The 15510-nt window shown below is 36.8% G+C and overlaps 1 protein-coding gene across 3 annotated transcripts in view; it reads left to right on the top strand.

Annotated features, from left to right (window-relative positions):
• Positions 1-12829, top strand: part of LOC107658501 (3 beta-hydroxysteroid dehydrogenase type 7-like) — a 20367-nt gene extending 7538 nt beyond the window's left edge. Inside the window, exons 1-7 of one of the 3 annotated variants that reach the window (XM_016447084.1) lie at positions 1746-1762; positions 2889-3131; positions 5436-5591; positions 7034-7142; positions 9409-9508; positions 10173-10335; positions 11938-12829. In XM_016447084.1, coding sequence (XP_016302570.1) covers positions 2972-3131; positions 5436-5591; positions 7034-7142; positions 9409-9508; positions 10173-10335; positions 11938-12353 — 1104 coding nt within the window. In that variant the 5' untranslated portion in view covers positions 1746-1762; positions 2889-2971 and the 3' untranslated portion in view covers positions 12354-12829. Of the gene's footprint in view, positions 1-1745; positions 1763-2823; positions 3132-5435; positions 5592-7033; positions 7143-9408; positions 9509-10172; positions 10336-11937 lie in introns of those variants that run through there. The other 2 variants (XM_016447082.1, XM_016447083.1) reach the window with 2 other exon arrangements.
• Positions 12830-15510: the final 2681 nt, after the last annotated feature.

Raw genomic sequence — 15510 nt, 5'->3', positions numbered from 1 at the left:
ACCGTAACGTTTTCATTTTTTTAGTACCGACTTGGTACCGAAATACCGGGTCTTTTGACAACACTACTCTCTATATACTATATGTAAAAGAATACTTTAGTGATTTACTTTCATTTGTAAAGTTGTTGCTTAGTGAATTAAAACCTTAAAAACAGCTAAAATCATAAAAATTCCAATGATACATTGTACATTATATTCCCATGTATGGCCCTCAATCTCTGCTTGCTGTGCTGTATGAACACCCACCTGTAAGCTGAAAGTGGTATCACTGTAAAAAATGATTGTAAAAAGCTATTAATTGGTTTGTTTATTAATAGTACAGAAACAGCAAGTTTCTGTGCTATATACTGTGAATAACTGTAATTACATTTGATGTAATTTTTCAGTAAAAGTCTGTGGAAGTGAAAAAGAACAAGTCTTTGTAAATTGATATTCCCTACATGACACTTAAAGGGGTCATATGATGCGATTTCAAGTTTTCCTTTCTCTTTAAAGTGTTACAAGCTCTTGTCAACATATTCTGTTACACCAAATACACCAAATAATGATCTTTAAAATAGCATCATATGACCCCTTTAACATTTGAAATGTTTCTTAGTGTTTCTCATCAGTTGTGTACATTAGGGTTCAATCCTAAATCTAATGTTGTTAAATGAACGTTTATCGCATTATTTTAGTATCGTGTGTTATTATGATGAATGACATACAGTATAGGGGACATTTGATATCTGACATCTGATATAGGGGTCATCAAACTTGATCCTGGAGGGCCAGTGTCCTGCAGAGTTTAGCTCCAGCTTGCCTCAACACACCGGCCTGGAAGTTTCAAGTATACCTAGTAAGAGCTTGATTAGCTGCTTCAGGTGTGTTTGATTAGGGTTGGAGCTAAACTCTGCAGGACACCGGCCCTCCAGGATACAGTTTGGTAAGCCCTGTTCTATATATTATTAGTATTCACTCCTCCGCTTGTGTAAGAGCTGTTTGTGATGAGAGTTATCCTGTTGTTCACCACCTGTTTTTGGTGGTTGTCAGTGTATTACAATGGTACAAAACAGATATTATTAATTCAGAAGAGTTGGCATATTAACATTATATCAATTATTGAAACAAGTGTATTTTTTCTGTGAAATTAAGTCTGTAAAACCTTAAATGTTGTTACCATATTTTTTACGGTAAAGTTCCAGCAACCACATCTGCCGGTGTTTTGCTGGAAGTGTCACTGATTTTTTTTTTTACAGTGTACTTCGTTATGATGAGGTATAGCTTTGTTTGATAAAAAAAGACAAGCTCAAACTAGATGTGAAACGAGCAGACTAATTCATCAAGCCTGTACCTTATGCCAGAATGAATGACAGGACTTTTTTATATATATATTACATGTATATTAATGTCCAAGCTGACATCTCAGCTTCTTGGGAAAGATTCTCAACCTGAAAGTGTTGCCTCATTCTTTTTCCATGTCTTTGTCTTTGTTTGTTTGTTTTTTTACACTACACTACACTGCTATTTACCTTGATTTCATCTTTTTTTTTTAAAGAAAAAAAAATCTCTAATAGCCTATTAAGTCCTTAAGATTCTTTTGTTTATAATGTTTCAGCTCTTAAGTCAAGTTAAGAGCTGTTGACCTGATGTAACAGTTTAGTAATATAGCCCAACTGCTAAACAGTTTCGCAAATCCTCTTGCTTAAATTTGCTTTCATCTACAGTTTTCTCCCATGAAGCGTTGAAGATTATGCAAAAAGAAGCAGTTTTAAAAGTGCTGGTAGGGTGTTTTTTTTTTTTTTTACATTTAAACTAACACACTCCTCTCTCTCCATGAATTATCACATGTTCTGTTTTAACAGGTTAAATTACATTTGATATAGGTTAAATGGTCCTATCCTTGACTGGAGATTGTTTTTGTGATTAAAGTTATGATCATTGTGTTAATTTTTAACTGCTCACACACTTTGTGATTTAGCAAATTACAGTACAGAAGGCTCTGTCCTATCTGGCCCAAACAGGTCAAACCAGTCTTATATGTTTAACATTTCAGTCATACTGAAACAAAGCCGACTCAGATTTTTTGCATTGATTGGTCCAGACACAACACATAACACCAACATTATGGTATAAGAATGAATCACAGGATTCATTTTTACTTGGTGTGCGTGACTTCATGCCATGTTATGGACTTGTAAGTGGTTATTTGAGGTTTGTGCGGAGTAGACAATGTGATGGTGGATGAGCGATCAGGCACAAAAATACACTAATAAAAGAAGTGAAATGGGAAAAAAAAATTAGCACCAGTGGGATGGATGAGCTTCAGGTTTGTGCATATCACAGTCCTCAATATTTGTGAAGTTGAGACAAAAGGTTTTAATCACTGAAAGGTTGAGATTTAGGTGAAATTTAGCAGTGTATAAGGGAAAGTGTATTTTAGGTCCTGTAATTGATCACCATTTCTTGAACTCGTTTTTGTTCCCTTTTTGACTTCACTAGGCTACTTTATTTTAAATAGGCCTATCTATCTATCTATCTATCTATCTATCTATATATCATTTTAAAAATACCATTATTGTCTCTGTTAACCTATGGTAAAATATTTACTTGAATATTTCACACATGCAAGGATTAATCTAAATAAATTCTAAAATCTGAGTGAATAGGGAAAATATTTTATTTTTTATTTTTTTACAGAAAAGTAGACTACATTTTGACAGCATTTGAACGTGCAGTAGGCTAAATGGGCGGGCATAAATAATGCAGATTTGGAGGAGAGGCAGTTTTACAGCCTAACCCACATTCACACTCCCCCTGTGTCTTCGGGGAGATTTAGGGGAGTCTTCATTTAGTCTCGTTGAACTACATTCGCTGGACTTGACTTGTGTTTTCCATTACATTCGCAGAGTGAACCAGTCGACCGTCTCGGTAAACACTGACGGATAAACACTTAAGTAAATACCAGGAGAGGATTCAACGGCGTATTAATATGTCTAATGAGAAATCGAAGTTAACTTACGTGATAACTGGAGGATGCGGTTTTCTCGGGCAGCACCTGTTGAGAGTTTTGTTGGAGAAGGAAGAAAATATCAAGGAGATAAGGCTTTTCGATAAAAACGTTTACCCAAGTCTACAAAGTCACAGTACAGGTAAGAAACACTTGAAACAAACTGTTCATTATAATGATTACGAGCTTGTTAGTGTCCACAGTGATCTAAAATTTATTTCTTGTTGAACATTACGTTCGTGGTTGTGTTTTACGTAGTTATCCTGCATACCACGACGCTACGTGCGTCTTTTGTAAAAAGCTTGATGTCAGACCATATGTTTCTTCAATAAGTTTCACACTTGGACTAATTTATTTAATCTCCAAAGTACATATAAATCACAGAGGATGCTATTTTGTCATGTTTTTAATGTAGTTAACAGTTCCATTGCATCGTAAATTGTGTTGTGTTTTTGATAATTGTGTTTTTGAATTTTGAATGGAAATTACATACAGGCTTATAAAATAGTATATTCACTACAATATTTGCATTGATCATTCTTTATTTTCTAAATCTTACATCATATTTCATGTCGAGATGCTCTTTCATTTCTCAGAATGACACTGTTGACGCCTTGGTGGTTGTGTTGTAAATAACGCCACAAAAACTATAGACGTGGAATATGTTTAGAAACTTTGAGAAATCTCTCATTTATACGCCAGAAATAAAGATATTGTTTGTGTATTCTTTCTTTAGATTATCACACTTTTCATGGAGGCATGGGGGAAATTTTCCAAGTTGGGGTTAGACACAAAAGTGCCCATCATTAAAGAAACACTCTTTGTTTTATTAACTAGTTTCTGAGATGTTCACAGTGTAGGGTGTAGTTTCTGTAAGTGCCCAGGGGAAACATCTGTTGTTTCTATGACTCCAATAACGGGAAAGAGCATTGAAAAGACAGAGGAAATGGAAACGTTCATTCATAACCTTGGCTTTATTTGTGTATATTCGGGCTTGGTTCAGTTGGTAAGGTCAGGCCACACCAGTCATTTCCATTCAGTTCAGTCTCCTCCTCTCACTTAGTTTGCACCACCAGGATGCTCCATCCGGCTGATGTTCTGCTCCGTACAATGGGATTTTGGGATCTTATTCACCAACCCTCATTGATCACATTATTATGGAGAAACTGATGTAGCGCTTCTTAGCTGAAGCCTTTTGCTCTATATCATTATGCAACGTCCGTTTTTTGTGTGCCAAACAAATTAGAACCAGAAAACTGAATTCAAAATCTAACTTCCCAAAGGGAAGTTATACTTTGAATTCGGTTATCTGGTTCTAATTTGTGTGCTAAATGTTTTTTATTAGCCAGAGTTTTTCGATTCTTTTATCTAGTGGGTCTCATACAACGAGTATCCATTGTCCTGCCCTAATGTATTCTAGTCCTCACATATATTGCTAGTTTTTATCCCAGCGTCTAATGGGGGAAAGTTCACTTTACTTCCACAAAGATCCTTGAAACAGACAACAGCTTGGCATGTGGTCATCAAAGTCCAAATGGCTACAGAAAGAGGTTAGATAACATTTTTTATCAGAAGCGAACATTGACCTACTTGCATAGTGAGCTAGTAAGTGATTTTTGTATGTGACTGATTTTGTGTTACTACTTACTACTTGGAAAGCTTTGTTCATAGGCAGACTTTGTTATTTATTACGATTATATAGCTAAGTTAATTAACCATCACACAGATGTGAGGCATCCTGGAGACGTGTTTATTTGAACATCTGCAATGCACAGCAGCTGATAGCAGCTCCCAGTAATTATGGTTTGTCTTGTGTAGTGGTTTAAAACCTGTAATTCTGTGGAGTTGTTAAATGCATATGTCCAAAAGCAACTGGAAACTTCAGAGATCAGAAAGATGCCACAGCAATTCTTTGCAGAGCAGTCTTGAATGACCGTGTTCATTGTGCGAAAAATATCTAGCTAGTGAGAATGAAAACAATGCATTTTGTTTACCAAAACAAGGGTGTTGCTTTCACCAAGTAGATGGAGTTTATTGTTTGTTTCCTGTTTTAGATAATTGTGTCATTGTAATCAAGAATATCACTTATGATCCTTGAAATTATATCAGGAAGCTTCCAAAGGTGTATCATAGAGATAACAGGATGTTGTCCAAAGTGACCTTGGTTACACCCTCATTCACTGGAATACATGAAGCTCACTTTGTTGTGCTACAAGGAATGCAGATGTTTGTCAGTGGACTCGACTACTATTGAAATCTTTTCATTATATAACAATAGCTTTATTATATGTACTGGTAGTCACATCAGTTCTCAGCTGCCTGTCTGTTTGCATGACAACTACCTTATTATACATAAAAACCCTTTATATAGATATATACGCCTGCATATCAGAACTCTAACAATGTGCTTTTAACAATGTACTGTATCTTTCTCTTTTATTCGCAGAGCATGTGGAGGTGGTGGCGGTACCGGGAGATATAACAGACTATGGGAGTGTGCGTGATGCCTTTCAGGGAGCAGACCTGGTTTTCCACGCAGCTAGTTTGGTTGATGTGTGGTATAAGGTCCCTGAGAAGGCCATCTATGCGGTCAATGTACAAGGTGAGTGAAGAATAATATAGCAATGACTTTGTAGAAGAGATGTCAGGGTTTTGCACTTTGAAAGGGTTTTGGAGTTGCTTCAGAATACGGTTTAGGAAATAAACTTTGAAATACAGAGTAGATAGACTGGAGATTACTATAAGATTAAAAATACACTACCGTTCAACAGTGTGGGAAGTCTCTTATGCTCACCAAGGCTGTATTTATGTGATCAAAATAGTTTTCTATTTTAATATATTATGAGATGTAATTTATTCCTGTGATGGCAAAGCTGAATTTTCAGCATCATTACTCCAGTCTTCAGTGTCACATGATCCTTCAGAAATCATTCTAATATGATTTTCTGCTCAAGAAATTTCTTATTATTATCAATGTTCAGTAGACATCGTGATTTTTTTTCCCAGAGATCTTTGATAAATAGTTCAAAGTTCTGCATTTTTTTTTTTTCATACTAAAAAAATAGTATGAATTTCTTTTAAAAACATCTTACTGACCTCAAACGGTAGTGGGTTTTTTATTGTTAGAGTAAATGTTAGTTGGTGTTTTGTATGCTTTGGTTTCTCCCACAGTTTTCCTTTGGTGACATTTCCAGTAAACTTAAAGCTTTACGGTCTGTTTGGTCCGGAAATGCATCATTTACTCTCACAAAGCAGGCGGGAATTCTCATCTTACTCTTCCTGCTTGTAATGAAGTGAGGATAATAAGATCAAAAATATGTTGTTTTTAACCATAGTCCACAGCTATTGTACAATAAAACCTCCTGCAAGCCTTGACAGATCATGTGGCTTTATGAGAAATAGAGCACATGCAGTGTCATCAAAAAGGTCAACACATCACCACCTGCATGCGTAAAAACTTCTACTGTATATTACCACAGATATGATTATTTATTTATGTGTTCAGATTGCTCTCATCCCTTTCATTGTTTTACACTTATTCATCAGCATGTTTTTAATGTTAGTTTAAAGTTTGTGGTAGACCTTACTGGTTAAGGGTTCCTAACATGTCTTGAGGCCTGTGTCATTATAGCATTAGTAGATACAGACAAACCCATTGGATACAGATGAAAACAAGAGCAAGAGATGATGAATGTGTTTTTGTACTGGAATTTTCATTTACTTTGGATCCTCTCCTATCATATCATTCTTTCCTTTGTGCTCACATTTGCACTCCACCTTACTTCTCTAGAAATCTTCTCTTTAAATACCACTGAATGATCTGTATAGTAAAAAAGCCAATGCACATCTGGTTACTTTTGTTTTTCCACTTATCACTTGATATCTGATACTTCAGTTTCAAGCTTAATGATTCTCATTAATGTCAGTTAAAGCTTTGTTTTAAGTCTTTCTTTTGTTTTTAGTAGCGTTCCTGTTTTTTTCACCCTGTAGCTGTTTGCCATGTGTTTTTAATATTTATTCTTTTTGGATGTTGTTCTCCATCAGGGACGGAGAATGTAATAAACGCATGTGTGGAAATCGGTATTCAGTATTTGATCTATACAAGCTCCATGGAGGTGGTTGGTCCAAATGTAAAAGGAGATACATTCATCCAGTAAGTGTCTTTATTTTAATAGCTGTTTGATATATGCAAGAACTCCTTACAAAGTGACATGTTTTAAATTCAAAATATTCACAAAAAATAAACAGTTAAAGGGATGCTCCACCCCAAAATGAAAAATTTGTCATTAATCACTTACCCCCATGTCGTTCCAAACCCGTAAAAGCTTCGTTCGTCTTCGGAACACAATTTAAAATATTTTGGATGAAAACCGGGAGGCTTGTGACTGTCCAATTGACTGCCAAGTAAATTACACTGTCAAGGTCCAGAAAAGTATGAAAGACATCGTCAGAATAGTCCATCTGCCATCAGTGGTTCAACCGTAACGTTATGAAGCGACGAGAATACTTTTTGTACGCGAAGAAAACAAAAATAAAGACTTTATTCAACAATTTGTCTCCTCTGTTGCTCTCCGCATCACCGTAGCGCCATTTTGGAGAATAACCACTGAACGCAAGCAGCGTACGCTATTCTGTGTCAGCCGCGACACAAGGATACGTTTTCTACATGTATTTACGCTTTGATTTGAACGAAAACAGCTCATCCGTGCAGCGCGGCTGACATAGAAGAGCGTACGCTGCTTGCGTTCAGTGGAGTATCCCTTTAAAAGTTTTTAAAGGATTTGGGTATCATGGAGGGAATGTCTGAGAGAATTGAAGGGAAGGGTTTGAACATGCTGAACGCATTCTGGAATGACATAGCAGAATTTCACAACATACACAACATTCCATCTTGAAATATCTTTCAAGCTGAAGAATTACAGGCCACAGTCAAGATGGACATGCTCTGGGAATGTTATTCCAACTATCTCAACTTTCAAATAATGTCTTTATATAGAGCGAGAGTCTATGTTTATGCTGTTTTCCTATTAGTCACCTGATAAGTGACACTTGTATGTCTCAAAGCACGTCTTGTGATGAAGTGTCACATGTTCTAATGTTGCGATTTCTGAAGTAGCAGTTGCCAGCTCTGTAAATAGTCAGCCCAGATGGAATCTGGTGTTTTTTCCCCCCACATTTTTTTGTGCTGATTTTGAAGGAAGCCCATGTATTTTGCATGTTATGATGTTAAAATGTGGGTTTAAAAGTACTACACTGTTATTGGTTGATGAAAGCACAATCCATTAGCCAAAAAAATGTAATAAACAAACCTGGAAGGGGCGGATCATGTGTATGAGTTTGTGAATGCTCTGTTGTGGTTTGGCCCAGAAATCAGCCAAAGAAAAATGTCACTCGGTCTTATCGGTGACCCAAATGACAACTTTACGATGACTTTTAAGTAGTTGCTTAAACAGCACACCGAGCAAAGCCTTGGCTTGAAAGGTTTCCATTACTGCCACGTGCTAAAAACATTAACATTTTCCTTGGAGAGTAACTAACACAAACACACAGAGATTTGTATTCCTCTCAGATATGAGTAATATAAGTAAATGGAAATATTTTCCTATATTTTTGGAAACGCATAAACATGCACATTCACATGAAAATGTAATTATTTAAAAGCATCAGTATTATATTTAATCTCTTCCCCTTTCTCCTTTTCTGCACATTTTTATCAAGTTCTTGTGGAGTGTTTTGATATTTAATGTTGCTAAACATTGGTTGCTTGCCATTGGTAATGCCTTTCTAAGGCCATGATAATAAAAACTGTTTTTGTTTTTTTTTTTGCTGGAAAGTTTACAAAAAAAAATAAACTTCACAACCTCTTTGGAAATGTGTTATAATATCTGCTTCTTTTACATTATATTAAATGGTACAGTAAAATGAAACAAAAATATTTCTATAAATAATTGTCATTAATAACAAACCCCAAACCAACTCAAACCCTTAAATAACTAATAATCATACATACTCAAATCCAATATTTTACCTAACATATTTTACCTAATTTTACACTCACTCTGCAAGGACAGACAGGGATAGGCGTCAACTTTGTTTGAATCTGTTATGTTTGGGTCATCGTTTGGATATAGTGTCATTCTGTGCATGCATTTCACATTTCTTCTGTGCAAGCTGGAAGAATGCATCTGTGTCTACTCATTTAGAGGGCAGAGGATATACAAAGAGAGTGAGCATTATGGGTCTGAGTTTGGGTATAATTTGACAGCACTGGTCGGTCGGGCACATGATTTCAGTTAAGGACCTGGTTTAGGCTTCAACTTAATGCCTTCTGTTTATTAGTAGCTCTGCTGCCTATTACTTTAACTACCTTTTCATTTTGCCCAGATTTTAACTCTTGGTGTTGTTCTTCCTTGACACAGAGGGAATGAGGATACTCCATATAATATATTCCATGAGATGGCCTACCCTAAGACCAAAGCTGCAGCTGAGAAAATGGTGCTGGGAGCCAATGGCACAAAGGTACAACACAATCCAGTGGAGTACAACAATCACACATTTATTTAGAATGGACCCTGAATTTCCCTTTTTAGCATGTTTAATTATATAGAAAAAGTACAATCGGCTTTTACGAACACAGTGTTTGATTAATAAATAGAAGCAGCTTTCTCATTTTTCTTTAGCCATTACATGTAGGAAGTTAGATGTTTAAATTACTGTTCTTCTAAACTCACCATTTGTTCTTAAGACTACATTCAGGAGATGCATACTACATGTTTGCATTTTTGCCAGTCTAGAAAGTTTAACTTGGTTTAATAAAATCTACTGGCATTTTGATGAAATTGGAACTCGTGCTTCTCATTTCATTGGTCTAGTTGCTATTTTCCAACTTTGCACAATACTGCACCCACCCAAACCCAAGGGAAATGAACGTCAAATAGCACTCAAGTTGGAAGCCTTAAATTATTGTGTATGGTTGGTTATAATTACGCCTTTGCTCTTTTTGTTTCAGCAAGCCATGCATTTATTGGCGTTTCCCAGTAAATACTATAAATCTTTGTAACGCTGTTGATGTATCTTCTGCATCTGAGTGAACTCTAATGTAATCGAAAGACAATCTCTTTGCTTTTCTGCTGATGTCAATTATTGATTTCTTTCTCTCCTTTGTGCCACTCTCCATGATTAGGTAAAGGGAGGGAACACTCTCTACACATGCTCACTACGGCCAACAGGTATCTATGGGGAACAGCATCAGCTCATGAAGGACTTCTATCTGAATGGGGTGCGGACAGGTGGTTGGTTGATCAAGGGAGTTCCACGGAACACAGAGCACGGAAGGGTCTATGCAGGTAACCATGGTGACAGTAGAACACAGTGAACATGGCAACAGTGGAGTTTTTTGATAGAATTTCAATTGATTTGATGTCAGTTTATCCTGTAAAGAACAAATCAATATGCTCACTGAAGACCAGGAGTCAAATTTGAAATTCAATCAGTTGACAGAGTTTACTGAAGACAGAATTCTCAACACTTCCAAAGGCCATAGAAAATGAATAAGAGAAGCCAGCCTCGAACTAACTTCGAATATAGAAACACTAGTACTTATGGTCATATGGATGATCAGATGACATAATTTCTACAGGTTCTGATAGGCTAACAGTACAGACAACTCTAGCCAAACATGGTATTCTGTCCCCAATGCAAGTTAAAGACATTAGCTTTGGCATCCCTTGTTCTATATACGTACATGTAACTTTGATAAGGGTCATAGGTGAATCATAAATTCCTAGAAGGACTCTTCTCATGCTGTTGAAGTCTGCTGGAGACTATTCCTTTGGCATGGTCACATGCCTCTCAAATACAACAAACAATTAGATAAAACAGGCACAATCTCTTCCTTCCAAGGTTGAGCTACAGCACATTACTGGAACAGAACAATACATTCATGCAGAAAAAACCTGATCTGAGAAACAAGAATTTCTACTTCTGATTCAGTTTAACATATAGTAACCAATGGAGGGTCCAGGGAGGGGGGGAGGGCAGACTTGATGTGGTGCATGACTAGCCGTTCAAAGCACTAAAGCAAGCATGTATAGGTGTAGTGGATACATGGTGCATTATTGACCTTTATGACTCTATAGGCACACTTGCCTTTACATGTCTTATAAAACTCATCAGACCAGTAAAGTAAAATGAATAAGAACAAAGTTCAAATTGATAACTCTTTTTCTAATAAAAAATATAAACATTTGATTATATAATGATTCAGATGAATGACATTGCTTGTAATATAAATACCAGAATACATACATTAGTTTGAACTACTATGATTATATTACATTTAATACACTATGATTGCATATTCGTTATATGCTAGAAGAGGATGGGATTGGAAATCCACCCCTTCAATCCACTCCTTTTTCTTTGAATCTGAAAAAAATGTGTCACAGGACAGACAGAGGTTTTTAAACATTTTGATGCCACAGACCCCTAAATATAATGATCTCCATGCAAGGACCCCCCTTCCTAAAAAGATAGCCATATATTTGTTTTATATAAAGACATTTGCAATGTGAAAAATAAACATATTATAAAACAATATCTAGAAAATATATAGTAAGATTTAACTTTTTATTAGATTATTTTTAGTTGTATAAACCTCAAGCATAAACCATAAGTAAACCATGACTGTCAATAGAATCAGTTAATTGTGATTAGTCTTTAGAAAGAATAATAATTTAATTTCATTTAATTTGAGTTGAGTTGAGTATTCTGTGGTCCCCCTAGTACTCTTGGCTTTATTAAAAGGTTAAACAGCAGTACATAAAACGTGAATTTATCTGTGCTGTTTGTATATTTATGTAATGGCTTTAAAATTGCTATAATTAAGTTGCATAAGACTCAGCCCTGTAATCTTTAAATGACCTTGAATGTGTTTTTTGTGCATGCAGGGAACGTGGCATGGATGCACTTGCTTGCAGCACGTGCTCTGCGGGAACATCCCGATAGGCTGGGTGGGGATTTTTATTTCTGCTACGATGACTCCCCATACAAGAGCTATGAGGACTTCAACATGCAGTTCTTGTCGGCCTTCAACTTTCGCTTGTTGCACGTGCCAGTGTGGGTGCTGTGGTTCATAGCATGGATGAACGACCTGATACGCTGGCTCCTGAAGCCGTTCTACAACTACACCCCACTGCTCAACGGATACACACTCGCTGTGGCCTGCACATCCTTCACGGTCTGCACAGACAAGGCGTTCCGTCACTTTCACTACCGACCGCTCTACAGCTGGGAGGAGTGCCTGGCCCGCACACAGAGCTGGGTCAACACGTTCCCTTTAGAAACCCGCACTAAGGACACCTAACAGCTGCTTCAGTGTCAGGAGGACAGTTTTCATAAACACATCCGTGTCCAAAAATGAAAGATGAGAGATTTTGTGACCGTGTGTGTCAAGCATGTGTCTTGACTTTTCACCTGATGATGAACATTTGGATGTTGTATTGCAGTATTCAGTATGTGTTTTGCTATAAGTACACTTAAACAGAGCACCTCTTAATCATATAATCAAAGTTGATATGATCACCGTGAACTATTAGATGAATTAAAACGTTTTAATTATTGATGTAATAGTAATAATTGGGAGCATAATCTTTACATTACATACAAGCACTTTCATGCAAAATGCACAAATGAGGCTATTTTGATAGTAATCCTGCAGTACAAAGCATATTGTATTCTGTTAATCTGATATCTGAATGTATTTTATCAGTTATTAAGGTTAGGGTTGGTAGAATAAGTTGATGTACTTGCAAAGTTGCTTATAGTGAGTAGAATATCTGTTGGGGAACCATCAAAAAAAGTGTTAGCAGATATTTAGCAGACAGTCTACTAATACTCTAATGACTGCTAGTTGACATGTAGTTGCCGAGTTACTTATCAACAGTTGTCTAAAGGCTACCATCAAAATAATCAAATTGATATTACAATAAAAATAGTTCAAAGCAAATGTGTACACATTCATCTGATCTGATATCAGATCTTATGGCTGTTTGAGAAAAATTATTATTATTATTATTATTTATAAGTGGTCTTTGTCTGCTTTAAGTACAGTGAAGTTACTTCACTTAAAGCAGACAAAGAGCACTTAATAATAATAAGACCACATTAAAGCATTTTGGAATGTTTTCATGAAGACTTTGTATTTGTTATTTTACAGTAAAAACACAAATAAGATGTACTAAGTTATTGTGCAGATCTTAAACAATGGCAAGATGTGAGACCTATAATACATTATAACTATGAGAAATATAATCCATTGTAACTTAAGTGGATGCAATGTGTTCATTGTGTGTTATAAATCATCATACAGTTAACCACAAATAAGTATTATAATACATTAAAACTGTTCTTACGATTATTTATAAGATGATGCAACATATAATAAGGTTTCTTATAATGCATTATTCATTCCTTATAATCCTTTAAGAATAACCTTATAATGTATTATTAATACAGGTGTCACGAATTCGGTCCATGGACTTCCGTTTATTCACCACCAGAGGTCACCCTTTCCATTACATTGACTCTCGCACAACACAAACTGTTGCATAGCACCCCGGACTACATATCCCTAAGGGCAAACCATGGTGCAAAAACAGTTATTTTGAGGAAATTGATACATTTAAGATAAAGATACAATAATTTGCAGCATAGTTAAAAGATATTGTTAATGTTATTCCTAATTAAGGCCCTTGGTGAACTTTTAGATAGCACTCTGTACACTGGCTGAAGAGTTCCTTGGAGCAGGATTCTGGCCTCATCAGTCCAGAAGGCAAACCGCTGACCATGCCTTTCAAACATCAACCAGATTCATCTAAAGTACTGCCAAAAGGCCAGGCTAATAACACATATTGTGGTGCATCCAAGCAATGAGCCCAGTTTAATTATGAAAGACGATTTATACTTAACTAATATGCTAAAACAATGAGTATCAAACAAGTTTTCACACTAATACAGTAAGCTACAGGTAAACCTGACACAACTCACATCAACATGCTTTTATCATCTTTTTAAGTTTAATTAATGTGCTGGCTAGATTTACTTATTGTAGTCATTATGTCAACAAGGTTTAGCTTAATTAAATCATGGTCACGAATTAAGAACATAGTAATAATCAATAAAATTAGCAATCGGGAATTCATTATTAATTCTTAGCAGTTCTCACGTTGGCTACGTAAACTTTGCATAATTTTAAGGTTATAAAATAAAACTTAATTGAAAATCAGTAAAGTTACTCACTCTGCTTGCTGTCCATGTCGTCCATCTTTAGTGATCCAATTCGGTAGGTGGCGCTGTTACAAAAGAATAGGGTCCTAGAACTGCGGTCCTGCAGCCTCCGGTTGTGCAGGAACATACTGTTGAAAATATCTAGGTTTTGGCTTTGTTTGCGTGTGCAGACCGATCGGTGTATGACATCAAAGTACCATACAGACAGTTATGCTTTCAAAACGCTCTCGAGGTACTTTGATGTCAAACACTGATCGGTCTGAGCCGCGCTGCTTTTAAGTCGAACACATCCTATGTACGCGTAATTGCATTGCTTTGACCGTAGATCTCACCTTCTCACACACACCATGATTGGTCCATTATGTACAATGCCTGCATGTTATTGGTCAAACTACTTTTCGATCATTACCTTCAGCAAGCATGTAAACATGAAAACAAAGCCAAAACAAATCCTGGCAAGGACGTGTCCGGGAAAAATGGCACGTATGGTCACCCTATATAATATGCATTTATTTTTACCTTATTTGCTCAAAGACCCACAAACGATTAGCTCAACGATTCACTTTTTCCAAATCCCTCCTTTGTCTGACGCTAATCTGCGGTGATTGGTCCGATTGGTCTCATTTTCATTTCATCATAAGCCTGTAATGCCTGATAAAGCGCAGTGCTGCTTTGTGTACAGCGTTACCGGGGAAACAGCTATTTTACTGCTCCAAAAGCGGCACCTAGTGGCAAAGAATGAATTTGCATTTCATTCAGACCGACTCGAAAATCAAGTTCCCTCTCATAGGTTCACTTCGATGCTGCGATGACGTCATCGCTTTGGGAACACCTTCGGTGTGACGAATGTCTGAAGCCCTTATACCATCACGCCAATTTATTTGTCAAATATCGCTTAGCACCGCCCCCAATGTGCACGTAGGTGAGCTATATAGCGTGCTGCGTGCTATTTTCATCAGATTTCACTGATTTACAAAGGAGGCGCTATCATGGTACGGAACGGCCGAGCATCGCAGCATCTCGTTCCCCTACTCAGGGAACCAAGGTTACATACGTAACCGAGATGTTCCCTCTCATAGGCTCACTTCGATGCTGCGATGACGTTATCGCTTTGGGAACACCTTCGGTGTGACGAATGTCTGAAGCCCTTATACCATCACGCCAATTCATTGGCCAAATAGCGCTTAGCACCGCCCCCAAAGCGCACGTAGGTGAGCTATATAGCGTGCTGCGCG

The sequence above is a fragment of the Sinocyclocheilus anshuiensis genome, unplaced genomic scaffold (genome assembly GCF_001515605.1).
Source record: "Sinocyclocheilus anshuiensis isolate Anshui unplaced genomic scaffold, SAMN03320099.WGS_v1.1 scaffold371, whole genome shotgun sequence".
Taxonomy (NCBI): domain Eukaryota; kingdom Metazoa; phylum Chordata; class Actinopteri; order Cypriniformes; family Cyprinidae; genus Sinocyclocheilus; species Sinocyclocheilus anshuiensis.
Note: the sequence above shows the minus strand (reverse complement) of the source record. Positions and strands in the feature narration are given on the sequence as shown.